This window comes from Prionailurus viverrinus, chromosome B1 (assembly GCF_022837055.1).
Source record: "Prionailurus viverrinus isolate Anna chromosome B1, UM_Priviv_1.0, whole genome shotgun sequence".
NCBI lineage: Eukaryota > Metazoa > Chordata > Mammalia > Carnivora > Felidae > Prionailurus > Prionailurus viverrinus.
Genome location: NC_062564.1, coordinates 52,371,837 through 52,399,214, shown reverse-complemented (window position 1 = coordinate 52,399,214; position 27,378 = coordinate 52,371,837). Strand labels below are relative to the sequence as shown.

General features: G+C 41.5%; 2 protein-coding genes across 2 annotated transcripts in view; one reads left to right on the top strand and one right to left on the bottom strand.

Moving 5' to 3' along the window:
* Nucleotides 1-1,339, bottom strand: part of MTMR9 (myotubularin related protein 9) — a 53,487-nt gene extending 52,148 nt beyond the window's left edge. The window contains exon 1 of the mRNA XM_047856989.1: nucleotides 653-1,339. Within this exon, the coding sequence (XP_047712945.1) occupies nucleotides 653-834 (182 nt within the window). The 5' untranslated portion in view covers nucleotides 835-1,339. The remainder of the gene's footprint in view (nucleotides 1-652) is intronic.
* On the top strand, nucleotides 833-27,378 carry LOC125164748 (uncharacterized). The gene is made up of 4 exons (XM_047857571.1): nucleotides 833-886; nucleotides 1,088-1,727; nucleotides 8,799-8,853; nucleotides 27,309-27,378. Exons 1-4 carry the CDS (start codon nucleotides 833-835, stop codon nucleotides 27,331-27,333), a joined length of 774 nt encoding a protein of 257 aa, XP_047713527.1. The 3' UTR covers nucleotides 27,334-27,378.

The window sequence follows — 27,378 nt, the reverse complement described above, 5'->3', positions numbered from 1 at the left end:
GTGCAAAAAGAAAAAAAAAAGAGGTTAACGAATTAATATTTTTGATTAAGAGCCAATTCTGTTTCTTCCAAAAGCAGACCCTAGGAAGGATAAATAAAAGATATTAAATCTCCTATGGTAGGAAGTATTCAATTGATGACCCAGAAGGTAAGAAATAAGGAGAAATATGATCAACCAAACATGTTTGAGGGAAAGGAAAAAAAAAGTTTTGTGAACTTTAGACACTACACACGAAGTTCTTGGAGTTTTCCTCAAAAGTGGCAACTAAAGACTTTACCTAAATCACACTCAACCACTTCAAGAACTGTGACGGGCAATCAATAATCAATAATACAAGGAATATGATGGTGCAAGAAGAAATTGTTTTTTAAGGTTGAAAATCCACCCAAATGATGTTATGTACCAAAAATGATAATCAGGATAACCATGTGACAACCCTGGAAATTCCACCCAGATTTAACGGAAATCAGGCATCTCGTTTGAATGGTTTTCTGCTTTCTAAAATTCCTATCCTCAATCTAGGCCAGAGAGGGCTCATTTTGCTGGCGGGTTAGGCGATGGGGCGCAAGGAAAACACTGAATCGCGTGGCCTCAGACGTCCACCTAAGGACCCCCAAGCTCCCTACGGGAAGGGGGTGGGATGGGCACTCACCGCTTGTCGATGGCGTCGATGTTTGAATGGAGAAGCCACAGCTCCTCGGTGTTGTCCTGCCGAGAAGACAGGATCAGGTGGTGACCAGTCAGACACAAGGTCCCTTCGACGGCGGGATAAAAAGGCCGGTGCAGCACCACATTGTCCACCCGCGGGGTCTTAATCAGCTCCGCAAACTCCATGTTGCCCCGCGGCCGGAGCCACGGGACTGCAGAGTCCCGGAGGTCCGAGGCGGTTACACCGCCGCAGGGCTGGGGACCAGACTGACCCGGCTCGGGGCAGGCCGGAGGGGCGGGGACGGGGCGGGGAGGCCGGGCCCCGCCCCAGGCTAGGGTGGGCGCGGCGAGGCCTGTGGCCACCGTCACTGGCCGCGGGAAGACAGGGGCTGGGGCTGGGCCAGGCCCGGGCGTCTCTCTCGTGCTCCCGGTGCCCCAGGTCCAGGTCTCGGGCCGAGAGAACGCTCCGCGACAGGCCCAGCAAGCCTCTGCCGCCACCTGGGGACCCGGCCTCAGGTGGGCAGGCTGGAGGGAGAAGGAGGAGGCCGCTTTAGGGTCAGTTTCCGAGACCGAGCTGCTTGGGACTCCTGGCGGAAGTAGCTGCTCGGAGCCGGAGCCTAGGGCAACTCTGGGCGGAAGCGGTGGAGCTCGAAACTCGAAAGGCAGGGAAGTCAGAGCCGGAAGTCGGTCCCCTCCCCAGGTCGGAAGAGAATGTTTCCGGAAACAAGGACCCGAAGGTTTGTGTTCCTACCAGGAAAAAGAGCCTTTCTGCCTTCACGCCCACGGCCGTCCCTCTCACTCCTTCCAAATATTTATCAGAAAAGCCCAGGGAAGAAGGGACGACGAGAAGAGGTCCTTGCCTGCCTCCCCGCACTTTAGTAGTCCCTGCAAGGGCTCGTCACAACGTGGGGCTGACGTAAAGTGTGAGGATTTTCTTCCATTCTCCGTGAGATGGCAAGTGTGCGATCGAATCAGTGATTGTGACCGTAGAGAAACCGCAGGTGTAAGGGAGGAACCCAGGGCCGGCACCGCAGACTCCCAGAGAGCGCCGCGCCAAGGTTCTGTGACCTTGAACGAGAGTAAGAAAAAGCATGCAAATACCTATGAGAGGGACCTAGGTAGAAATAACACACAATGCGCAGAAGAGGAAAAATTTAATCCTATCCTGTGAGGAAGCTCAAATGACTTGCTAAATCTTAGTCTGTAGCGGAGACTGGACTTCCATCTAGATCTGTGAAATCAAGGTACCTGGGGCGGGGGGCGGGGAGGACATTGGTCACCACCACATAGCCACCCCATTAAATACAGTGCCACTGAACTACTCCCAGATACCTAAATTATACCAGAAATTAACTCAAATAAATTATTCTTGCTTAGTGCCCCCTTCTTTAAACTATTTTCATAACTTCATTAACCTTTGAAATCCTCACCATCTAGTACCTAAGGACAACGGGTAGGCTAAAGTCTCACAGCAATCAAAGTCAAAATGAATTGTCTGAAATCTCACCTGATATATATAAATAAATAAATAGAGAGAGAAATAAATAAAATCTCACCCCATCACCCAACAGTGTCCCTGCTTCTGGCCTTGCCCCCCCAACAGTGTCCCTGCTTCTGGCCTTGCCCTTCCTAAAATGTTCCTTTATTAAAACAAACACTTTATAAGATTGTTACAGCTGAGAGTCCAGTTTTATTTGTCTCCAAATGGAAAAAAAAAAAAAAAAAAAAAAGGAACCAACAGAAAAGAGAAAATGAGGGAACTGGTTTATAAAGCTATTTTTTGAATTGGAATTTTTATCATCCTTCCACTTTGTGATTCATTATAACAATTCAGAATTTACTTCCAGAATGAGGAATCAGGGAAAGTTTTATGGAGAAGATATCATTTGAAACAATGACCTTGAAGGATGAGTAAGATTTACACTCTGAATGGAATGTAGCCAAGATGTCTGTCTTGTCTTAAGTTAATGATGTCTGCTTGAGGTAGGGAAAAATTCTTCCAAAATTCTGTGACCTTTTCTTTTAGTTTAACTGAAAAAAAAAAAAAGCCTATGAAAAAAAACCAGTGTGTCATTACATTTTAGAATGTTTAATATTCCATAAAGGCATAAACTCTTTGCCCACAAGAGAAAATTGTCAGTATCATGTTGGATTGCTATAATGGAACACCGGAAACTTAAAAAATTACACCTACTCTTGGTTGAAACTCAAAGCATAGAAAGCCCCTGAGATCTGCAGAAAACAAATATTCAATAGCAAAGAATAGAGCCGAGACGGAGCGCCATTTGTGAACTTAGTAAGTACCTGAACAGTAGGTGGCAGTCGAGCTCAACAGTAATAGGACAGGCTTCCATTCTATTACACTAAATTCGAGGAGGCTGGAGTCAAAACAAACAGCCTGGTTGTAAGGGTCTCAGATGATTCTGATAAACAAAAGAAGATGATGGCATTTATAATGCATGTAAAACACTCAACACCTTACAGATGTTATTACTTTTATTATTATTTTGTGAGATAATAAATGGCATTAATGTGTAATCATCTTGTATTCTATCAAATAGTCACCTAGCATGTATTATTAGGTGCCTACTGGGTCATCAGCACTTGCCCTCAAAAAGTAACAGCTAATGTGGGAAGGCCAACACACCCTACACAACTAATAAACAAAAACTAAGAGAGTAAGTACGGAAATTTTGAAGTACAGGTTTACTTTCCCGGCTCTCTGTTTCTCTACCAGGCCTTGAGTAGTTAGTAGAAATGGAGCATTTGAAAGTAGTTTGAAGAAAGCTGATCTACAGTTGCCAAAAGTAGCAGGAGCACTTAAGATAGAGAAGACACTGCCTGTATGTGCCATTGATGAGCAGTTTTTCTCCATGTGCTTGACTGTAGCAGGCAGCTGAGTCAAACTTGACCACCTTGTGCCTATCTTCCTTGTGTTCTCCCTCCCTTCATCCCATAAGCAAATCGATCACCAAATTGTGATCTAATAACTCTTGAAATCCCCCACCTCTCTCCATCGCCAAGGCTGATGCCACCACCATCTCTCACAGTACTTAAGGAGAAAGCCTCTTAGTTGGTCTCATTTCTTCCAACAGGGTTTCCCTCAAGACTATTTTTCCATTTGGTAGCTAAAGCCCTTTTTATGTTCTAAATTTCTTTTTTCTTGTGATCTAGCCCCTTAGGCAGTGACCAGCATCACAGATCTCATCGTTCCTATTCTCTCTACCTGGCACAACAGTTCCCAAACCCCATTCCCAGCAGTTTGCACACCAGCTATCCTTAAATAGCTGACAGTTTCCTCTTGAGGTTTTGCACCCAGTTCAAACCTTGCTCTGGTGGGGAAGTGTAGGACAGGGACCAGCATCATTAGCATTCCCTGGGAACGTTATTAGAAATATTTCACTCCAGGGGCACCTGGGTGGTCAGTCAGTTAGGCATCTGATTCTTGATTTCAGCTCAGGTCATGATCCCATGGTTTCATTAGTTTGAGCCCCACATCAGGTTCTGTGCTGACAGCACGGGGCCTACTTGGGATTCTCTGTCTCCCTCTCTCTCTGCTCCTCCCCAACTCACACTCTCTCTGTCTCTCTCTCAAAAAAAAGAAAGAAAAAAAAAAAAGGAATGTTTCACTCCAGAGCTACTGAGTCAGAATCTGCACTTAAAGAAGATGCCTAGATGATTTTTATGAACATCAAAGTTTGAGAAAGTACTGATTTAAAGAATCTGGGTGTTCTTTCTGCCTAGTATACATTCACCTCACCCCCAATACCTTGTACCTTGGCCTGCTAATTCCTGTCATCCTTCAGATCTCCTCTCAGCTGTCACTGCCTCTAGGAAGCCTCTCCTGATTTCACACCCACCAAAGCCCCCAAAGCTATGGGCTCCACTTTATGTAGGCTCCACAGCATTATGTAATGGTAACAATAGTTCACACTGTGTTCCAGACATTGTGCTAAATGCTTTGCATGTATTGGCTCATGTAGTCCTTGCACAATTTTCTGAGATTAGTTTGTATTCTCCTTTTACCAATGAGGAAACTGAGCCACAGAGATCTTAATAAGTTTTCCCAGGACAGATAGAAATAAGTGGTGGAAGGAGGAGTCAGACCCAGGCAGTTGGGTTCAGACTCTGTGCTCTTCACCACCATGCTCCATTGCCACCCATGAGACCTGAGCCCACCTTGGTTACTTTCCCAGATTTCACCTCTTAATAAACTGTATTGAGGGACGCCTGGGTGGTTCAGTGGGTTGAGCGTCGACTCTTGATTTTAGTTCAGGTTGTTATCTCATTGTTTGTGAGATCAAGCGCCACCTCAGGCTCTGTGCTGATAGCGTGGAGCCTGCTTGGGATTCTCTCTCTCCCTCTCTCTCTCTACCCCTCCCCTGCTCGCTCTCTCTCTCTCTCTCTCTAAATAAACATTAAAAAAAAAAACTAAATATGGGCACCTGGGTGGTTCAGTGGGTTAAGTGTCCAAGCTCTTGGTTTTGATTGAGGTCATGATCTCATGGCTATGGTTTCAAGCCCGGTATTGGGCTCTGTACTGATAGTGTGGAGCGTGCTTGGAATTCTCTCTCTCCCTCTCTCTCTGCCCCTTCCCCCCCTACTCTCTCTCTCAAATAAATAAATAAGCCTAAAAATAAATAAATAAACTGTATTGAAATAGATTCCCGAGGTGTCCATAACATTCCACTAGACAATAAGCTCCTTGAGGGCAAGGACCATTTCTTGATTATAGTATGTCCAGCAACCAGCTTAGTGTCTATACATAGAAGCCATTCAATGTATATTTGTTGAATAGATACCTGTATTTTACTGAACATATTTCACCCTGGCCTCTCCTCCCAAATCTGACTGATCTTAGATATTATTGCAGATGTTTATAGCAGTGTTCTGATGAGAGTAGGAGGAAGGTGGTATTATATTTTTCCCACCTTGCAGATGAGGAAATTAAAAGCAGATGAATAACTTGTCAGTGATGATGATAATTTCTTAGGTTTGTTTGGTCACTATGTTACAATTCACGTTATATTTTCAAATATGTTATCACATATGCCTCTCTCAATGACCTGGTGAAGTAGGTTGGAGTGGAATTGTTCCTGGCTCAGAGAGGGAGAACTGAGCCCAAGGGATGGTGATGTCCTTTAAATGGCAAAACCAAGCAGAAAGGCAGAAACCCAAAGACAACACTTATGAGTCTAAAGTTCAGTGCCATCACACTAATGTAATTAGACTTACTTTGCACTGCTTTTGTCTGTTGAGATCCTGAGCTGTGGGTGTTAGGAGAAGATAGCCACTGCTATGTCAGCAAAGGAGGGCTAAAGTTTCATGACACAACCACAACAAAAGGAGAGCTCTGGGGACAATGATATGATCAATGGGCCTATATTCAGATACATTCTAATAGCCACATTCCTTATGTCTGTTCACTGAGCCACTTTGGTTTTTGGAACCAATCAGAACAGCAACCCAGCATCTTAGAAGAAGGTGACAAACTGGACGGATGAGGGACTGGTGCTATTGCACATAAAATAAATCAGCCCAAGCATGGTTGCTTAAAACAACATCCAGCAGTTGGTAGCTAGAGCTGAGGTAGTAGGAGGGGGAGAGGCTGAAGCATCTGGGCACTGCCCAGCACCCTTCTCTGTAGTCTCCGGGACTCTCCCATGGTTTCCTTGGGAGTCAATTTGGTATTTCTCCTAGTGAGTTGGCCACAGGGCAGTAGGGCTGCATACAAAGCACTCTGGAGTCCAGAGTGAATATTCCCAAGGGTAAAGCAGAAGCTGCATCAACTTTTATGACCTAGACTCTGATGTCACATAATGTCAATTCCACAGCACTGTCTTGATTTTAAACAGCACAAAACCCCACCCAGTTTCAATGGGAGAGGGTGTAGACCCCATGTCTCAACAGGAGCAATGTCAAATGAATGCATGCCACAGGGATGCAGTTGATAGTGGGAAACCTATGTATGAACTCAACCACCCCTGCACACTCTGGCAGCTGCAAAGAGGAATAAAGAGAATATTCAGAAAGTCAACACACTCTTTTTGGCAAAGTGCTTCTCTGCTCATAGCCATAATGAAATGAACTAAGAATTTGCAATTACATCTAATTGGATATAATTAAAGAGTCACATCTAAAATAAAGGCATAATTAAGAAGTGGGAGAATTTACTAGGTGGCAATGTCAACAATGCTAATTAAGTGATCACTATTGGAGTTTATTTTATCGTCACTGAACCTAAGTTGGGGTCAGTGTCCAATAAAGCAGAGAAGCAACTTCAGTCTGCCCTCGACTCTTTCAGTGCCAGCTATGTCGCTTCCCATTTTTTTCCCCCACATTATTTACAGGAGGCTTTACGTATAATTTTAAATGTGACATGTAGTTTTGTTTTCAGTCCTTTAATTTGTTCAATAGACTATAACAACTGTTCCACTTTCCCTCCCCATGTCTTCCCTTACTGTGCTCTCTTTGGCTTTCCTCCACTGTCCTTTCCTTTCCCATCCTATTCTGCTCTTCTTACCCCATCGTTTTTTCTCAGAGATGACCACCCAAAGAGGACAGATCCACAAGTGTCACCCCACAGATCACAAAGTAATTACCAAAGGAAAAGCATATCTTTATAATGGAGAGATCTGGTGATCGTCACGATAACCAAGTGATCAACAATGCAACATCCAGTCATTCTGAGCCTCCTGCTGTGAGACAGTAATAGACACACAACATCTCCTGGGATATGCCCTGGCCAGATGTGCTTACCTCGAATCTAAGCCTGAGAAACCACCAGACACATCCACAGAATGGGATATTCTACAAGGCAGTTGGCTTGGGCTCCCCTAAAAAGTCAGTGCCGTGGAACACCAAAACAAAAGCAAAAGGCAAGAGGCCCATTCCAGATTCATAGGAGGTAAAGAAAGGGATGTAATAACCACGTGCAAGGCAAGAAACTTGATTAAATCCCTGCCCCCCCCAAAAAAAACCCCAAAAAACTACAGAAGACTTTGGGGCGAAGTGTGAACATGGATTGTATGTTAGTTGACGTTATTGAGTTAATGTTGATTTTTTATAGATGGGATAATAATAATGTGATTGTGTAGGAGGAAATTGTCTTCTTTCTCAAGATACATGCTGAAATGTTTAAAGATGAAGTATCCCGATGTCTGCAGCTTCCAAATGTTTCAGAAAAATATATATGGATTGTATATGTGTGCATATATATGCATGCACACATAGAGAGAACACACACATATACACATACATAGAGAATACACACACACACACACACACAGGATGAAAATGTGGCAAATTATTGATAATTGGTTAATTGATAATTGGTTAATTTGGGGGAAGGATTTAAGGATATCTCAGGTACCAATCTTCCAACTTTTCTATATTCGGACATTTTTCAAAATTGAGATTGAAAGAATCAAAATAAAAAAAAGACATACTGTAATATAATGGTCATTAATGCAAGTTCTGGCAGCTAAACACCATAGCAGACTTGGAGCTGTGGCTTAGCACTGTATCTAGTCTGGAGTGGCTTGGATTGGCAATTTGATTTTAATACAGCCCTGACAGAGAAGTATAATTGAAGACCCTTCTGAGAAAGTTTAGATTCCAAAAAATCATCAAAGACTACGGAAAGACTGGGCACTAGTGACTCCGCTGTGAACTTCATTGTTTTATTGTTTTTTTTTTTATTGTTTTATTGTTTTATTGTAAGGGGTTACTGGTAGGAGTTCAAATATGAGTTGCCAAATCATGCATTCAAAATTTCAAGTCCACACAGTGTAAACTTATACCAGCCAGAATTTCTGTACATCTGACATTTTCAAATCCTGAAATTCCACCTTCTGACCACAGTTTCCTTTTCCTAGCCTTCTTTTACACTCAACCTGCCCTGCTCAGGTAGACTCTGAGTCCCTGCCAGCCTTCTTTAACTCACTTCCTTCCCTGCGCAGGCCCCATGCCCTCGTCCATGGCTTCCGGGACACTCTAGTGTTCACTCCTTCACCTGTATAAAGGCAAGGACTGGGTTCCACTGATCTTTGTAGCCCCGGAGTTGAGCACAGTGATGGGTACATAATAAATATTTAATAAATACATGTAAATGAAATAGAATAATCTAATCCAACCCTCTCATTTTACAGATGAGGAAACCGAGGCTCAGAGATGCAAAACAACGTGCCTAAAACCAAACAACTGGTGAGTGGCAGACCAGGAAGGAAACCCATTTCCTTGGGGCTTTCTTTTTTTGGGTGTTTGTTTGTTTGTTTAGAGGGAGAGACAGAGCACAAGTGGGGAAGGGGCAGAGAGAGAGGGAGAGAGAATCCCAAGCAGGCTACGTGTTGTCAGCACAGAGCCTGACGTGGACTCAATCTAATGAACCTGAGCTCGTGTCCTGAGTTGAAAGCAAGACTCAGATGCTCAATCAACTAAGTCACCCAGGTGCTCCTTCTTATAACTTTCTTCTCAGTGCTCTTTCTACTGCCAAAGCTTCCTTCTCCATCACTTAAGTCTAGTTTAGTTTTTATTTTTTGAGATAGGATGGCTGGGGAACAGGAAAAGAATGAAAAGCCAGTTTGTCTACACATACCAGCTAATGGCCCAGGACATGTCTCTTCATCTGGCCTCTGCTCTCCACTTCCTCCATCTGCTCGTCCCCAAGGAGCATGGAGGTGTATGTGACTAGGCACCAGGAAAGATGTGGTAGTTGCATCCTCTGCCGGATTTCTGCTGCATTTTTAATCAGTGTCTCCCTGGTGAAAAGTCTCCGGTACCTTGATTTACTTTCACTTTTTCTCCTTGGTTTCAGTGTGTGTGTGTGTGTGTGTGTGTGTGTGTGTGTCCCTCCCTCAGGGTTTTGTTTCTAAGGAGCAATGGAAGTCTATTTTCTACAACTTTCAATTTCTTACCGGAAGATTTAAGAGGATATTCTGTCATTATCAGTGTCAAAGATGAAAAAAGCCAGACACGAGCTAAAGTGGTCAGGACAGATTGTCATCAGTAATACATTATTGCAGTAGGGAAGGGTTCAGAGTGAACTGAACTCAAGTTCAGTTTGTTCAGAGGTGACTGGGCATTTCCAAGGGAGAATGGGAGAATAGGAAGGGGGCTTGCACAGAGGCATGAAAGTGAAAAATTACAAAAGCTTGGTCAGTGTAAATGCTATTAGGCCAGCTGTGTCTGTTAGGGGACAGTTAATCGAATTTAAGGTTCTATCCTCTCACAGACTGGGAGACAGGGGCCCTATACTTCCTGAGGATTGTATTTCAAAGGAATGGCTTTCAGGTCTGTGAGAAATTCATTCCTGAGTTGTAGGAGATACATATCCATCCAGAGGGACAGAGGAAGGATTCACAATTGTAAGCCCCTTTTAGCAAATGCTCCATAGAGGCTGACGGGAGCCTATCATCAGGTGTTGGCTAGAACAAACAGTAAATTCTTTAAAAAAATTTTTTTAACATTTATTTATTTTGGGGAGAGGGAGAGAGACAGAGCATGAACGGGGGAGGGGCAGAGAGAGAGAAGGAGGCACAGAATCAGAAGCAGGCTCCAGGCTCTGAGCTATCAGCACAGGGCCTGATGTGGGACTCAAACTCCTAAACTGTGAGATCGTGACCTGAGCTGAAGTTGGAGGCTCAACAGACTGAGCCAACCAGGCACCCAAACAGTAAATTCTTTCAGTCACCTTGAGCTTTTGTGTTTTAAGGTGGGTAAGGGTCATCCAAGGATGTGGTCTTGAACTGTTAGAAATCAAGTTAGTGTGTATATAAAATATATACAATAATGGAATATTATTGAGCCACAAAAAAGATCATCCATATATAAAAAATATATATGAATATTACTATCATTGATGGACCATATATTCCATTACATTGACACTGGGGCTGTTTCCATAATTTGGCTATTGTAAATAATACTACAATAAATATAGGGGTACATGTATCCTTTGAAAAAAAAGAAATCAAGTTAGTGTGTATTCAAGGATTCAGAGTGGGGGTGAGGGGAGGAAGGGGGTTGGATAAAATCATTTGTGCAAAGTCTGCAGTTTTTACAGACCAAGGATGAGGCCTGATCAAGAAGGCCCAGATGACCTGACTGGAGTCTGACCGAGGAGAGACTTTTTGTCATCGCTACCAAGGAAACATGAAACATATTTTTTAAATGGGCCTCATCCTCTGTGCCATCAAATTTTAAATCTGAAAACTGAATATGGCCACATATCTATGTGGCTCACACTTGACATTTCTTTACTCATTCCCTCCTTTCTCTCCTTTGTAATATTCCCAGTCATATTAGTTTCTCATTAGACCATATGCTTTTTTAGAATGACAGGTCTGTATCCTATTTATCTCAGTGCTTCCTCCCCTCTCAGAGCTCCTCACAGTGCCAGGTGCATAGAGGACACTGGCCAAATGTTAATGAAATAAAGGAACAATCAAAAAAGGGGTAACCATGTCGGTCATCAGCTCCAAAAGGCCAGAAGATAAAGTTGGGGAAGCAAGGTGAGGGAAGTTCTGACACACTACTGATTTCAAAGGAATAATCTCCTTGGGGCATCCTCTACCACCATCACCAAAGATAGTTATTTGCCCTTGTTTTCTAAAGAACCAAAGAGAATTCGTTCTTAGAGAGAAAGAGAAAGAGAAAAAGAAAAAGAGAAAAGAAAAGAATAGAATAGAAAAGAAAAGAAAAAGAAAAAAACAGTGTTATTACCCATCCTGGCCATTGGTAGGAAAATTGACTCTGTAGTAAAACAACATTTTCTCCCCTATGTGTGTTTAGGGTTAGAGGGAGGCCTCAACAGATCATATTAACACACGCTACTAGTCACATAGGGGTGGGATGGTTACTTTTACTCTTGTCTTACCTGCAAAATCAGGCTAGCAACTCCTACAGAACCAAGTTATGCTAAGCATCGAGTACTGTTTATGAAATAAAGCTGTAAACTGTAAGGTGCCATGGAAATATAAGACGAAGGTGATGTTTAGGTTTCTATTACAGCTGAGTGTGTTGTTGGAATGATGGTACATTCAACCCAAGTGGCATCTTCTCATTGTTTTAGTCATGCAGGAAAAGGGGAAATTAAGGTACACATAAGAGAAGCTAGCAGGTTATCGTCATGCAGGAGAAAATGATAGGGGAGGACTTAATGAAGCCAAGCTCTGATGATCTGTGCTTTAACCACTATTTTCTCCTTTGAGGAGGAGTGGGAGAAAGCTTGAATAGGCAGGTAAGAGCTGAATTGTGTCCTTCCCAAATTCATATGTTGAAGTTCTAACCCCTAGTGCCTCAGGATGTGTATTTGGAAATAAGGTCTTTTAAGAGGTAATTAAAGTTAAATGAGGTCATTGGGGTGGGCTCTAATCCAATATGACTAATGTCTTTATAAGAAGAGGACAGTGGGACACAGACACTCTCAGAGGGAAGACCATGTGAGGACACAGGAAGAGGATGGCCACCTGCAAGTCAAGGAGAGAGGCCTCAGGGGAAACCCTGCCAACACCTTGATCTTGGACTTCCAGCCTCCAGAACATAAGAAAATAAACTGTTGTTTAAGCCCCCAGGCTGGTATGGTGGCCCTAGCAAACTAGAACAGATGGTCATCCTGTTATTTAAAAACAAAAACAAAAACTATATAACACAAAAGATTAAGAAAAAATTGACAAGAACAATCCAGGAGATTCCGGTGTCCCTTACTCTTCCATCATGGTTCTCCATGTGACATGACTCTCATCTCTGGGTCGTGTTTGAGCCACAGCTCATCAGTTTGTCCTCATAGCTTCCCCACCCTGGCAGTAGCCCTTATCCTGGACACAAGCTTCCATGCCTGCCCACCATGGGAGAAGAAAATCAATGGAGGAAACTGGAGAATGCTGTGGACTAAGCAGGCTGGACCCCTAGGTCCGTACTACTTTATCAGAGGGCACACCCTGGGGACAGCAGTGGCCAGTGGCAGAGAGATGCTGCTGTGTGGGTCAGATTGTACCCTGTGGCAATCCAGAATTCTTCCACAGGCAGTCGACTCAGAGAAAGAATGTGGAGGCCTGCCTCAGTACTTATCAACTGTGTGGCCTCAGGCAATTTACTGAACCTCTCTGAACTTCAGTTTTCCTACCTATAAAATGAAAATTACCAGCCCCACATGCTGTCAAGGGATGAAATGGAATCATGTAATTATTTGAAATTCATAAAGCGGCCAGCACAGGCTTAGCACACAGCTGGCTACATCTCAAGTATTGATAAAATTGGAAACAGGGCATTGTTGTTTTTTGGTCCTCTGGGCACCTTCTCCTTGACTCCTAGGACTGTTCCTGTAAATTTGAACTGTTTATGATGGCGAGAAATGCAGATTCCTTCTGTTCCTAGGAGGATTGCCAAGACCTTTCCTGTGACCATTTTTATAGATTCCAGGAAAAGGCATTTTGATAGTGTATCTCATTCCCAGGTGTCCTGTACAGGTCCTCTAGAAGGGCAGGTCTGGAATGCTGGAGGCCGCCCCTACAGGTGTGGAGACTGATTTCTGTAGCTTGTTCTTGAACTGCCTTTGAGGAGAGCCTCCTCCTGCTTGCCTTCACCCCCTTGAGGTCACCTTGGCGGTGACTGCAGATTATTTTTAGCTGTAGGCAGTGTTTCTTACACTGTGTGCAGAACATTTATATCAGAATTTCGGCGGGGGGCGGGGGCAGAGGGAAACATGCAGATTCCCAGGCTCCTCCCCAAACCTATGGAATCAGAACCTCTGAGGGCCTATGCTTGTTCCCCTAGCTCCTCAGGTGACTCTGAAGCTGCAGGTGCTGTCACCTTGATACAGTGAGTATTCAACTAATGGTGGCTAGCGTATGTATGTGATGGGGAGGTGAGGCAACAATAGTTATTGAACATTTACTATGTTCCGGCCCTTACATACTGTGTATGCTTCCTATGGATGCTGTAACATATTACCACAAACTTAGTGGCTTAAAACAGCCCACCTTTGTACTCTCACAGTTCTAGAAGTTGGAAGTCTGACTCATTTTCACTGAGCTAAAATCAAGGTGCTTGTGGGCAGAGCCACACTCTCCCAAAGGCTTCTTGCCTTTTTTACCCTCTACAGCTGCATCCCTGGCCTCGGGCTCCTGCCTCCATCTTCAAAGCATCTTGCTTCAGTAGCCACCTTGCCTTCTTCCTCTGTAGTCAACTCTCCCTCTGCCTCCCTCTTATAAGGATACTTATGATTGAATTTAGGGCCCACCAAAATAATCCAGGATAATCTCCCCATCTTTTTATTTTTTTTAAGTTTATTTATTTATTTTGAGAGAGACAGAGACAGTGTGAGTGGGGGAGGGGCAGAGAGAGAGGGAGAGAAAATCCCAAGCCAGCTCTGTGCTGCTTGTGCAGAGTTCGATAAGGCACTCGAACTCAGAAAACTGCAAGATCACGACCTGAGCCGAAACCAAGAGTTGGACGCTTAACCTGATGAGGCACCCAAGTGCCCCTTGGATAATCTCCCCATCTTAAGATCTTCGACTTAATTACCGTTGGTTTACAAATCGGTCCCCACACGTGGAGTGTAAGAAGTGACCAAAGAAAGAGGCAGACTGTTCCAGATTGGTAGATGACAGGTGTAATAAACAAGGGAAATTCACACAGGATTCCTATCAGGCAGCTGCAAGACCAGTGGATCTCCACGCTCACCCACCAGAAACTTAAAAGTTTAAACAGAGGCCTTAACTGGGTTTGATCACATATACTATCTAGGTGGTCTCAAAAACACATTGCTCTCTCAAGGCTGCATTCTTGAAAACACCATTGTGGAAATGGTGGCAGAATGTACATTCCAAGCACATGGAAGGGGGTGAAGAGCCTCCAATTGTCTGGGTCCAGCTGGTGGGTCACATCCTCTCAATGAGCCTCTAATAATCACATCTGCCAAGTCTCTTTTGCCATATAAGGTAATATTCACAGGTTCCAGGGATTAGAACCTGGATATTTGGGGGGGGGGGGGCATCATTCACACACATTATTTTTTAATCCTCAGAACAATACTATGAGGTGGTTAGTGTTATCCCCATTTTCCAGATGAGGGAACAATTTTTAAAGTGCAAACCACACAGCTGGTGGAGGAGTTAGGATCTGTGCCCAAGACTGACTGGTTTTAAGACCTGTGATTCCTGCTAGACATCAGATTGAACTATAATACCTGACACAGGAATACTACCAGTCACAGCTTGTCGGTCTTTTAGACATCTAAGACGGCCATTAAAATGTCCCAACATGATGCTATTCTCAGTCTCTTTCCCAAATACAGGTGAGAAGTCCAGCTCTTGAATTCGAGTGGGTTATTGGAAGACAGGGTATTGACAGACAAGCCAGGTCCTTGCCAAATTTTTGGAACACCCGAGAAGATATAGATGATTACCAAACAGCCCACTGGGTCGATTCTTGAGATGGGAGCGGCTACTTCCATTTAGAGCCCTCATGGTAGTTCTGCACAATTTAAGTAAAAAAGATTATAGAGGAGGGGCGCCTCTAGCTTAGTCGGTTGGGTGTCCAACTTCAGCCCAGGTCATGATCTCACAGTTCATGAGTTCGAGCCCTGCGTCGGGCTCCGTGCTGACAGCTCAGAGCCTGGAGCCTGCTTCGGATTCTGTGTCTCAACCTCTCTCTGCCCCTCCCATGCTCATGCTCTGTCTCTCTCTGTCTCTCAATAATAAATACAAAACGTTAAAAAAAATTTTTTTTAAAAGATCATATAGGAGAAGCAGCTAGGCTAGGTCTCAAAGACAGCCTTAAAAAGGCACATCCAGGATGTGTTAACCAACCTTACTGTGGAAATCATTTCACAGTACATGCTTGTATCAACTCACCACACTGTACAACTTAAATTTACATATATTCTATGTCATCAATAACTCAGTAAAGCTGGTCGGGGGTGCGGGGGGCGGAAGCCGTCTTCTTATTCGACAACATCTCTGAGGTTGCTATGATTCTGCAGTGCCCAGCCAAGTGCAAAAGCAGGACCTGAAGAACTGTTGTAACAGTGACTGTAACAACTATCGGGAGTGTGTAGTTATTGGAATGTCTGTAAGTTACCACTATGGAAACACAATGGCAAATGCTTCATGAAGCCCAGCGAGGTAGAGATAAGTAAACAGGGGAACCTTCTGAGTAGAGAAGCAGAAAATAAGAAAAGGGATATATAGGCTTCACTGCAGGAAAAAACAAAGTAAAAATAGACTGTTAGACTTCTATTATATAGATATAACTTAATTACAATATCTAGTTTGCAATAAAATACAGTGTTCTCAAAAAGGAGAGAGACTAAACTTTTTCTATTCCAAAGTGTAGGAAGGAATCCCAAATTGGATATTTTAACCTTTAAACAGAACATAGTCTCCACTTAGTGTTCTTTCATTTCTAAAAAGGTTGTGCATTGTAATTTAAATCACTCTGAAGCAAAACCACCTTTAAGTTCTGGTCAATAGCTTATTTATATGTATTTGATATATCAAAGAATTAGGATGGTTCTCCAAAGTTAATTGCAATGGGATTCATGCTGGGTTCTAAGTTTCTGTATTTAGACGGTCTTGAAAATTCAATACTTACTCTCTTAGCACCCTCAGATTGCCTTTATGTGAACCCAAACTCAGTCCAAAGTGTTTGAATCTATCCACGATCCTAATCACTCATCTTTATTCAGGTCCCACCTTCCTAGAGGAGTCAGGAAGAACAAGTAGAAGTTTTTCTCAACAGGAAAGCTCTTCAGGAAAAAGCTAGTGTATGAGAAGAGAGGAAATGCAATGAACGAAGCACTACAAAAAAGAATAAAGGTCATTTCAACCTTTTGTATCAAAAGGAATCAGGACTAGTGTGGGTAGCAGACGGTAACCAAAGTTATGAAGGCAATCTGTTTATTACTTGACGTTTGCTTTTGTGTATCCTTTGTCCGTAAAGGTGAACTCATCAAAGTTGCTAACACACACTCGCTCAGTGCCAGTTTCCCATTGCACCTTTCCTTTTATGCCGTTTGAGTCTACAAAAGTGAAATATAGCCCTATGTCAAACTAGAGGCACCTGGGTGGCTCAGTCAGTTAAGCGTCTAGCTCTTGGTTTTGGCTCAGGTCATGATCTCATGGTTTGTGAGTTCGAGCCCAGCATCAGGTTCTGTGCTGCAAGTCTGGAGTCTGCTTGCCCCTCCCCCGCTCATTCCCTCCCTTCCCCCCTCTCAAAATAAATAATAAAATTTTTTTAAAATAAGTTCTAGCTGAAATAAAGCTCTAAGTTTAAAGAAACCATGCTCAGCAATATGGCAGAATGCAAACCCTATTAATCCTTTTAGCATAAGACACCTACAATTGTCTATTTTTAAAACATTTTTTTTTGAGAGAGATAGAGGGCACAAGTGAGCGAGGGGCAGAGAGAGAGAGAAAGAATCCCAGGAAGGGCAGCAGGAGAGAGAGAGAGAGAGAAGTGGGGTTTACCCAAAGCGGGGCTCGTGTTTTTACCTCAAGTGGGCTCAGGCTCACCCGATGTGGAACTGGAAATCACGAACCCTGAGATCATGACCTGAGCCAAAGTGAGATGCTTCATGACTAAGCCACCCAGGTGCCCCTAAAACCACTAATATTTACAAATATTTTAAAAAACAACAAACTATTAAGTGCCTAGCCAGCTTAGTAAAAGTAAAAGAAAATCCTCAAAGACCAAAATTAATGTAAATCATGGATTCAGAGAAAGAAGCAAGGATATGGAAGAGTTACTGCTCAAGGAACATCTGGAGGCCTGGAGTTTCCGTTTAAATAGTTTTGTTAAGGGGAGCGCCTGGGTGGCTCAGTCAGTTAAGTGTCCGACTTCAGCTCAGGTCATGACCTCACAGTTCTTGAGTTTGAGCCCCAAGTTGGTCTCCACACTGATGGTGCGGAGCTTGCTTGGAATTCTCTCTCTCTGCCCCTCCCTTGCTTGTGCATGCTCTCTCTCTCTCTCTCTCTCTTAAAGTAAATAAAAAGTTTTATAAAATAATAAATAAATAGTTTTGTTGAGGGGAAAGGGAGACAAAGCCTAGTACCCACACAGGTGAGAAGTCTACCTACCTAGAGACCTTTGTTTATAAGGCTGGGACCCTGAAAACCACACCTCATTTGGTAATCCAAGGGAAAAATCCTTTCTCTCTTGAGATATTAAGGAAACCTGTCTCTCTTGCCCTTTCCTCTAGGTGAAAGGGAGACACATATGTTTAAGAATTTGCATTTTACCCTCACACAGGTGTAGGACCAGAATGTATACTGTTTGAGAATCCTGGAAGCACCAAACTGATCATTTACTTTAAAGACATCTTGGATTGCTAATACATCAGGTGCTTGCAAAAACAAATGTAAATATTCACTCAAGGATTACACCTTAAACCCGAGTCAAAGAACTATTACAGATAGGCTCCATGGAACACGATCTCACAATGATAAATTATAAGACACACGAGGAAACGGTCACTTGAGCGACAGTCAAGGGAAAGAAGAAACAGTAGAAACATTCGGAAAAGACTGAAGACGTTACAAAATAAAGCAAAATAAATATTGTAATGTATTGATTGAAAGAAATGGGGTGTTAGAAGTATGACCTTGGAGCAAACAAGAAAGCATTCTGCCAGCTTTACAAGCAATAACGGAGACCTGCCATGAGACCTGCCATGATTTGTAGTACACAAACAAAAATTACAGAGTATCTGCCCGACACTCTGCAAAGACATGCTAAGATATGGCCATAAAATCTTAACTGATATTAGACAAGATAGTATTTTACAAGCACTTACTTTAGCAAACAACCTAATGTAAACAACACAGTTCTGCATTAAAAATCTTTCCTCCAAGACCCTCAGGGGATCTGTTATTTGATTGTCTACTATACGTACCGTAAAATTTTGACAAAGCTTAATTCTGTTTTCCCTTTGTGTTAACATTTTTGGAGGTCCAACAGAGATTACCCACTACTCAGAGCTTGCTCCTCAACTCCTGAGCGGGGGACATTTTGGCAGCATGCCAAAAGATCTTTGTCTCTCTTGACCTTCTCACCTGGGAAGCCATCACTGACCAGAGAATCCAAGTTGTTACAGTGATCGGGAACCAGCGAGGTATTACCTGTCAAAACTCCTGAAATTGGCCATGGGATTATTGAAGCTGAGTGGTGAGTACATGAAGGGTTCACCATAAGCTGTCTCTACTTTTGTATGCATTTGAAATTTTACATAACAACTTTAAAAATAGAATCTGCTGTAGAACACTCCTCTCAACAACAGCAAAATGTATATTCTCCTCAAATGCACGTGGAATATTCTCCAGGATGGATTATATGTTAGACCGTAAAACAAACCTTAATAAGTTTTTAATGATTTAAATTATGCGAGTATGTTCTATGACCACAATGGAATTAAATTAGAAGTCAATAACAGAAAGTAATTTGGAAAACTTACAAATAGGTGGTAACTAAAACAATACAATCCTAAATAACCAATAGATCAAAGTGTAAATAATAATGGAAATTAAAAAAAAATATTTTGCAATGAATGAAAGTGAAGATACAACATACCAAAACTTATGCCGTTATGGGAGTGCCTGAAGGGAAATTTATAGCTGAAAATGTCTATATGAAAAAAGAAAGGATCTCTAATCAATAACCTAAACTTCCATCCTAAGATCCTGGAGAGAGGAAACTAAACCTAAAGCAAGCAGAAGGAAGGAAATACTAAATAAATATTAGAACAGAAATTAATGAAATTGAGAATACAAAAACAATAGGAAAAAAAGCAATGAAACCAAAAGTTGATTATTTTAAAAGATTGAGAAAATCAATAACAATTGGCCAAGAATGAAAGAAAGAAGGCTCAAGTTACTAGAGTCAGAATGAAAGAGGAGACCTTACCACCAACCTTACGTAAATAAAAATGATTATAAGGAATACTATGAAAAACTGGTAATTAAAAAAAAAGAAAAGAAAAATTGGTGATATATAATATACAATCTATATAATTTATATAATATAATTTATATATGATGAAAAACTGGTAATAAAAAAAGAAAAAAAATTGGTGATATATAATATATAATCTATATAATTTATATAATATAATTTATATATGATGAGGTCAGATGCATTTAGGGTTAGATGACCTTAGATTACTTGTATGACATGGACAAGTTCTTAGCAGGATGCAAACACCTGAAAACAACTCAAGGTGAAATAGAAAATTGAAACAGACCTATATCAAATAAAGACATTAAGTTAGTAATAAAAAAACTACCTACAAAAAAAGCTCAGGCCCAGGTGGATTCATCGGTCAATTCTACCATTTAAGGAAGATTTAATACCAATTCTTTACAAGTAAGAGAAGAGGATACTTCTCAACTCATTCTATGAGCCAGTATTACCCTGATACCCAAACCAGACAAAGACATCACAAGAAAACTACAGACCAATATCTGACGAATATGGGCGCAAAAATCCTCAGCAAAGTGCTAGCAAACCAAATCAAGCAGCTTATATAAAAGGGTTTTTTATATAAAAGGGTTTTATATATAAAAGGTTTTATATAAAAGGGTTTTTTATATAAAAGGGTTACACACCATGATCTAGTGAGTATTATCCCAGGAATGCAGGTTAATTTAGCACCTGAAAGTCAATTAATGTAATACACCGTATCAATAGAATAAAAAAACAATACACATAATTATCTCAGTAGATGAAGGAAAAGCCCTTGACAAAATCTAACACCCTTTTTTGATGAAAAAAGAAAACATATTAGGGGCGCCTAGGTGGCTCAGTCGGTTGAGCTTCCAACTTCAGCTCAGGTTATGATGTCACAGTTCATGAGTTCGAGCCCCACGTCAGGCTCTGGGCTGACGGCTCAGAGCCTGAAGCCTGCTTCAGATTCTGTGTCTCACCCTCTCTCTGCCCCTCCACTGCTCATGCTCTGTCTCTCTCTGTCTCAAAAATAAACAAAACATTAAAAAATAATAATAATAAAAAAGAAAACATATTCAACAAACTATAGAAAGGAACTTCCTGAACCTGATAAAAGACATCTATGAGAAACCACAATTCACATTATACTAATGGTTCCCTAAGATCAGGAATGAGACCAAGTGTTCTTGCCACTTCTATTCAATATTGTACTAAAGGTTCTAGTAAGGCAATTAGGCAATAAAGCAAAATAAAAGGTATCCATCCAAATTAGAAAAAAGATTTAAAAAAATAGAGAAATAAAATTATTTCTTTTTTTTTTTTCCACGTTTTTATTTATTTTTGGGACAGAGAGAGACAGAGCATGAACCGGGGAGGGGCAGAGAGAGAGGGAGACACAGAATGGGAAACAGGCTCCAGGCTCTGAGCCATCAGCCCAGAGCCTGACGTGGGGCTCGAACTCAAGGACCGTGAGATCGTGACCTGGCTGAAGTCGGACGCTTAACCGACTGCGCCACCCAGGCGCCCCGAAATAAAATTATTTCTATTCACACTCAACATACTCTTGTATATAGAAAATCTAGGGAATTTACTTAAAAAGAAACGATTAGAAATAATAAGTTAAGCAAGGTTGCAGGATGCAAGATCAACACATAAAAACCCATTGTATTTCTATATGCGTGCAATGAGCAATCTGAAAATAAGGTAAACAATTCCATTTACAGAAAAGAATAAAATACCTAGGAATAAATTTAACTAAAGAAGTATACAATTTATGTTCAGAAAGCTACAAAGTATCGTTAAATGAAATTTTGGAAAGGTATCCCATGTTGGTATATTGAGGGCCTTAACACTGTTTAAAAGACAATATTCCCCCCAAAGTGATCTGCACATCCAACATCATCTTTATTAGAATCTCAGCTAACTTCTTTGTAGAAATTAGCAAGTTGATTATAAAATTCATATGGAAATGCAAGAGACCCAGAATAACCAAAACAATCTTGCAAAAGAAAAACAGAGTTAGAGGACTCACACCTCCTGAATTCAATTTACTATAATGCAATGCTAATCAAGATTGTGTGATAATGGCATAAGAATAGGTTATAGATCAATGGAATAGAATTGAGAGCCCAGAAAGAAACCATATGTCTATGGTAAATTGATTTTCAACAAGGGTGCCAAGACCATTCAGTGGGGAAGAATATTCTTTTAAACAAATGGTGCCAGAACAACTGTGTTGCCAAATGCTAAAGAAAGAAGTTGGAGCCCTACCTCACACCATATACAAAAAATTAACTCAAAATGAATCAGACCCGAATGTAAGAATTTAAACTATAACATTCTTAGAAGGAAATATAGGGCCAAATTTTCATGATGTTGGATCTTGACATAGATTCTTAGATATTTCACAAAAAACATGAGCAAAAAATAGATACATTGGGCCTCATCAAAATTAAAAACTTTTGCACTTCAAGGGGCACTATCAAGAAATTTAAAAAACAACTCACAGAATGGATTAAAATATGTGCAAATTATATATTTGATAAGGGATTTGTATCTAGAATACATTTTTTAAAAAAACTCTTACAACTAAAGAATAAAAAGACAAATAATCCAAATCGAAGATGAATAAGGTCTGAATAGACTCTTCTCCAAAGAACATACAGAAATGGCCAAAAAGCACATGAAAAATGCTTGAAATCAGGGGTGCCTGGGTGGCTCAGTTGGTTAAGCATTGGACTTTGGCTCAGGTCATGATCTCACTGTTCGTGGGTTCCAGCACCACTTCAGGCTCTGTGCTGAAAGCTCAGAGCCTGGAGCCTGCTCTGCATTCTGTGTCTCCCTCTCTCTTTGCCCCTCCCCCACTCACACTCTGTCTCCATCTCTCTCTCTCAGAAGATGAATAAACATTTAAAAAAAAACACCTTTTTTTTTAAAGAAAAATGCTTGAAATCAGAAAAATATAAATCAAAACCACAATGAGCTACCACTTGAGATGTCTAAAATCAAAATGTATACAAGAATGCTTATAGCAGCATTATTCATAACAGCCAAAAGGTGGAAACCCAAATGTCAATCCACTGATGAGTAGATAAGCAAAATGTGGTCTATGCATACAATAGGATATTATTCAGCCCCAAAAGGGAGTGAGGAACTGATACATTCTGTAGTGTGGATGAACTTTGAACACAGCATACTAAATGAGAAGCCAATCATAAAGGACTTCATGTCGTATGACTTCATTTATATGAAATGTCCAGAAAAGGCAAATCTACACGGAGAGACAGAAAATATATTGCTGATTCCTCCGAGCTGGAGGGTATGTATGGTGAGGACTAGGGGATGATTGCTAAAGGATATGGCATCTCTTCTTGAGGTAATAAAAATGCTCTAAAATTTCTTGTGGTGATGGCTGCACAGCTCTGTGAATGTGCTAAAAACCATTGAACTGTATAGTTTAAATAGGCCATGGGTATGGAATGTGAATTATATCTCAACAAAACTGTTACAAGGAGAGGGCAGAGAGAGGGAAAAGCTGTAAGGGCAGACATACAAGTTAATGTAGGGGTTCATGCTTAACCTGTAGTAAGCCATGTTTCAGAGAATTGCTCTAAATCAGCACTGTTCAATAGAAATTTCAGTGAGGGGGCACCTGGGTGGCTCAGTCAGTTAAGCATCCAACTTTGGCTCAGGTCATGATCTTGAGGTTCATGGGTTCAAGCCCCGCGTCGGGCTCTGTGCTGCCACCTCAGAGCCTGGAGCCTGCTTCAGATTCTGTGTCTCCGTCTCTCTCTCTCTCTGCCCCTCCCCAGCTTGCACTCTGTCTCTCGTTCTCTCCCAGAAAAAAAGTAAACATTAGGAAATAAATACATAAAAAATTTTTTTAAAAGACTGTAAATGTAAGCATGTGTATTTAATGAGAGTTGCAACAACTAATGGCTGCATGTGAAACACTGCAAATTATGTGAGCCTCTAGAATCAATCACTCCACCTTTACTGCCTGGGTCAATTTTTAAGTGTCATATTTTTCTTACAAATTTTTAATAAAAACAGTGATTATATGTTTTTCAAGTATAATCCTAAGATTCTTAATTAGCTTGAGACCTTTAAGTTATCCACTGAGGTAATTAGGGAGTAATCTTTATGTATCTGGAAAATTTTCAAAGGAAAAATTTCAAATTTGTAAATAAAGAGAAAATAAGGCCCATGCTCATGTTGTTTTGGCCTACATCTTCTTGTCCATATAAACACACATAGCTTCAAAAATGCTGATTCGAAGGGGCACACGCACCCCGAAGCTTATAGCAGCGCTATCAACAATAACCAAAGTACGGAAAGAGCCCAAATGTCCATCGACGGATGAATGAATAAAGATGTGGTGTATATAAATACAATGGAATATTACTCAGCGATCAAAAAGAATGAAATCTTGTCACTGGCAGCAACATGGGTGGAACTAGAATGTATTGTGCTAAGTGAAATAAGTCAGTCAGAGAAAGACAAATATCCTATGATTTCACTCACATGTGGAATTTAAGAAACAAAACAGATGAACATGGCGGAAGGGAAGGAAAAATAAGATAAAAACAGAGAGGGAGGCAAACCGTAAGAGACTCTTAAATAAAGAGGACAAATTGAGGGTTGCCGGAGGGGTGTTGGGTGGGGGGATGGGCTCAATGGGCGATGGGCATTAAGGAGGGCACTTGTTGGGATGAGCACTGGGTGTTGTATGTAAGTGAGGAATCACTAGGTTCTACTCCTGAAACCAATATTATACTATATGTTGACTAACTTGGATTTAAATAAAATGAAAAAATGAAGAAAAAAATGTTTACAAAATTTAAATTTAAAATTTAAAAAGCAAACACATGTATCTTTAGGACACTCAGTGAAGATAGTAAAAACCGATCTATTATAAACATTGCCTAATAACATGCCTGGTAAGATGAATAATGTGTATAAAATTAGAGTTTCAAAGGGTTAAATAGCATCGGCATTTAAACATTATCTGGGCACAAAGCCAATCCAGGCAAGTCATGGGGGAACCCTGGGAATAAGAGGCGATGGGCCATCAGGGCCTGCGGAGAGGGGTCCCCACCGCGATAGCCCGGGACCTGTTCAGGATTGCCATGGGGCCTTGCAGGGTAGGGCTGTGCCCAGGACAAGCCCTGTACCTACTGGTGAGCTTTGCCGCAACGAGGAAATGATAGGCCTCTGGGTGATCCTACAGAGGACTGTGAGCTCCCGGCTGAGGGCTTGAACTTTGCTCTCCCAGGTGACTTGTGATCTGCCTTCTGTGCTGGCTGTAGAGCCCCTAGAGATTGTCCCCACTCTAGGGGGTGCTCTGGCTTCTGGAAAAGACTACTAACATTTGTACACAGTTGGATTCACCTTTTGGATACTTCAGGACTTTATGCAAATTCCTAGTGTTTGTAATATTACCTTTGGGCATTGTTGTTATAAAATATATGAGACCAGTTAATCATGCAGCCAAGATAATGGACATTTCTTGTTTTCTTATACCTTTGCTTGTATCTTAATAAATTAACTATTCTCTTCTGTTTTAATTAAAAGACTTTATTTTTTATAGCATTTTTAAGTGTACAGAGAGTTCTTAGGGCACCTGGGTGGCTCAGTCAGTTATGCATCTGACTCTTGATTTCAGCTCAGGTCATGATCTCATAGCTTGTGGGTTTGAGCCCCACATCTGCACTGTTAGTGCAGAGCCAGCTTGGGATTCTCTCTCTGTCCCCAGTTCATGCGCTCTCTCTCTCTCTCTCTCTCAAAATAAATAAATAAACTTTAAAAACAACTTTACAGAGAGTTCTCATCTACTCCTACCCCACCCCTACCAAGCCAACACAGTTTTCCCTATTATTTACATCTTGTATTATAATGTACCTCTTTTATAATTAACCAATACTAATACATTATTATTAACTGAAGTCCACGGTTTCCATTAGGGTTCACTCTTTGTGTTGTACCTTCCATAGGTTTTGAAAAATGTGGAATGACATGTCCATGATTTTTGTATTGTGTCGAATAGTTTCACTGTCCTGCAAAACCTCTTCCTCTAGTTTTCAGTTTAGTTTTAGTTGTATTTCTTTATATATATATATATATACGTATATATATATATATATATATATATACATATATATATGTATATATATATACGTATATATATATATATATTTTTTTTTGAGACAGAGGGAGACAGAGTGTGAGTGGGGGAAGGGCAGAGAGAGAGAGACAGAATCTGAAGCAGGCTCCAGGCTCTGAGCTGGCGGCACAGAGCCTGATGTGGGGCTCAAACTCACAAACTGTGGGATCATGACCTGAGCCGAAGTCGGACGCTTAACTGACTGAGCCACCCAGGCGCCCCTTTTAGTTGTATTTCTGACATCGAGCCCCAGATTGAGAACCAGGTGGGTTTTTTTATTTTCCCAAAATGGCCTAAATGGTTTTTTGACTACCATTTTTGATTTTCCCAAAATGGCCATTTGGTGATATCCGGAAGAATATACATACCTCAAGCTCGAGGAACATATGCAGGCTCCAAAGGCAAGAATCAACACCCAAGTGCAAAAATGCCCAGAGGTGGGGAAATTTTATTCATTTGCATAACTAGTTGCCTCACTTGCAACCAGCATAACCTTCAAATATCTATAAAGGTGTGGTAAAGACATTACACATTGCTGGGTCCCTATGAATTGGATTTTCAGTGCTTCTTGACTACGTCTTCATAAGCATGTGTATTTTCAGAGTAGGTGAAGTCATTCCCTGTCACAAAGCACTCCCTTATCCTGTCAAAGACATCAGGACAGTATGTCATTCTTTCCAACCTGGAGAATGATGTCAGCTCACTCCACAGACAGAGGCTCACTTTATTGAACTGTTTTTTTTGTTGTTGTTGTTGTTTTAATTTTTTTACGTTTATTTATTGTTGAGAGACAGAGAGAGACAAAGCATGAGCAGGGAAGGGACAGAGAGAGAGGGAGACACAGAATCTGAAGCAGGCTCCAGGCTCTGAGCTGTCAGCACAGAGCCTGATGTGGGGCTCGAACTCAGAACCACAAGATCATGACCTGAGCCGAAGTCAGTCGCTCAACCAACTGAGCCACCCAGGCACCCCTATTGAACTGTTCTTTTGCCTTATCAGGCTGGTTTCTGGGGCCATTTACCAGCTTTACTATTCATATCTGTATCTACATTTCCCAAACACAGAAATGTGAAACACATTGATACAAGTGTCAAAACCAAATTGGCTAATCTAGTGAGTGAAACTGAAACGTTTTGGTCTCTTTCCTCTTTACTCATGAGAATTCATTCCTCTGCGCAAAGCAAACAAACAAAAAATACCACTGAATCCTTATGAAGTAGCTCCTGGAAGGCCTCTGCATTTTCATGTTATATCCCCATGAAAGGACACTACTTGGGGTGACAATACATCCTAGTTTTCCCAGCACAGTCCTCGTTTATGCTGTTGCCTGTGATGGTTAATTTTATGTGCCATTTTGCCTGGGCCACAGGAGGCCAAGATAGGTGGTTAAACATTATTTTGAGTGTGTCTGTAAGGGTGTATGTCTAGATGAGATTAAGATTTGAGTCTGAAGACTGAGTATAGCAGACTGCTCTCCCCTCTGTGGGTGGGCCCCATCCAATCAGTTGAAGGCCTCAATCCAGCAAAAAGGCGACTGAGGCAGAATTTTCTCTTTTAGTCTTTTCCTGCCCTCTTCACAGTAGCTCTCCTGGATCTCAGGCCTTTGGATTCGAACTAGAACTACACCA

Coding starts and splice junctions, on each gene's coding strand:
- LOC125164748 (XM_047857571.1), top strand. CDS start 833: ATGTTGCCCCGCGGCCGGAGCCACGGGACTGCAGAGTCCCGGAGGTCC. Junction 1,728..8,798: donor TTCTGTGACCTTGAACGAGA/GTAAGAAAAAGC, acceptor CTCATTTTACAG/ATGAGGAAACCGAGGCTCAG. Junction 8,854..27,308: donor TGCCTAAAACCAAACAACTG/GTGAGTGGCAGA, acceptor TTTCTCTTTTAG/TCTTTTCCTGCCCTCTTCAC.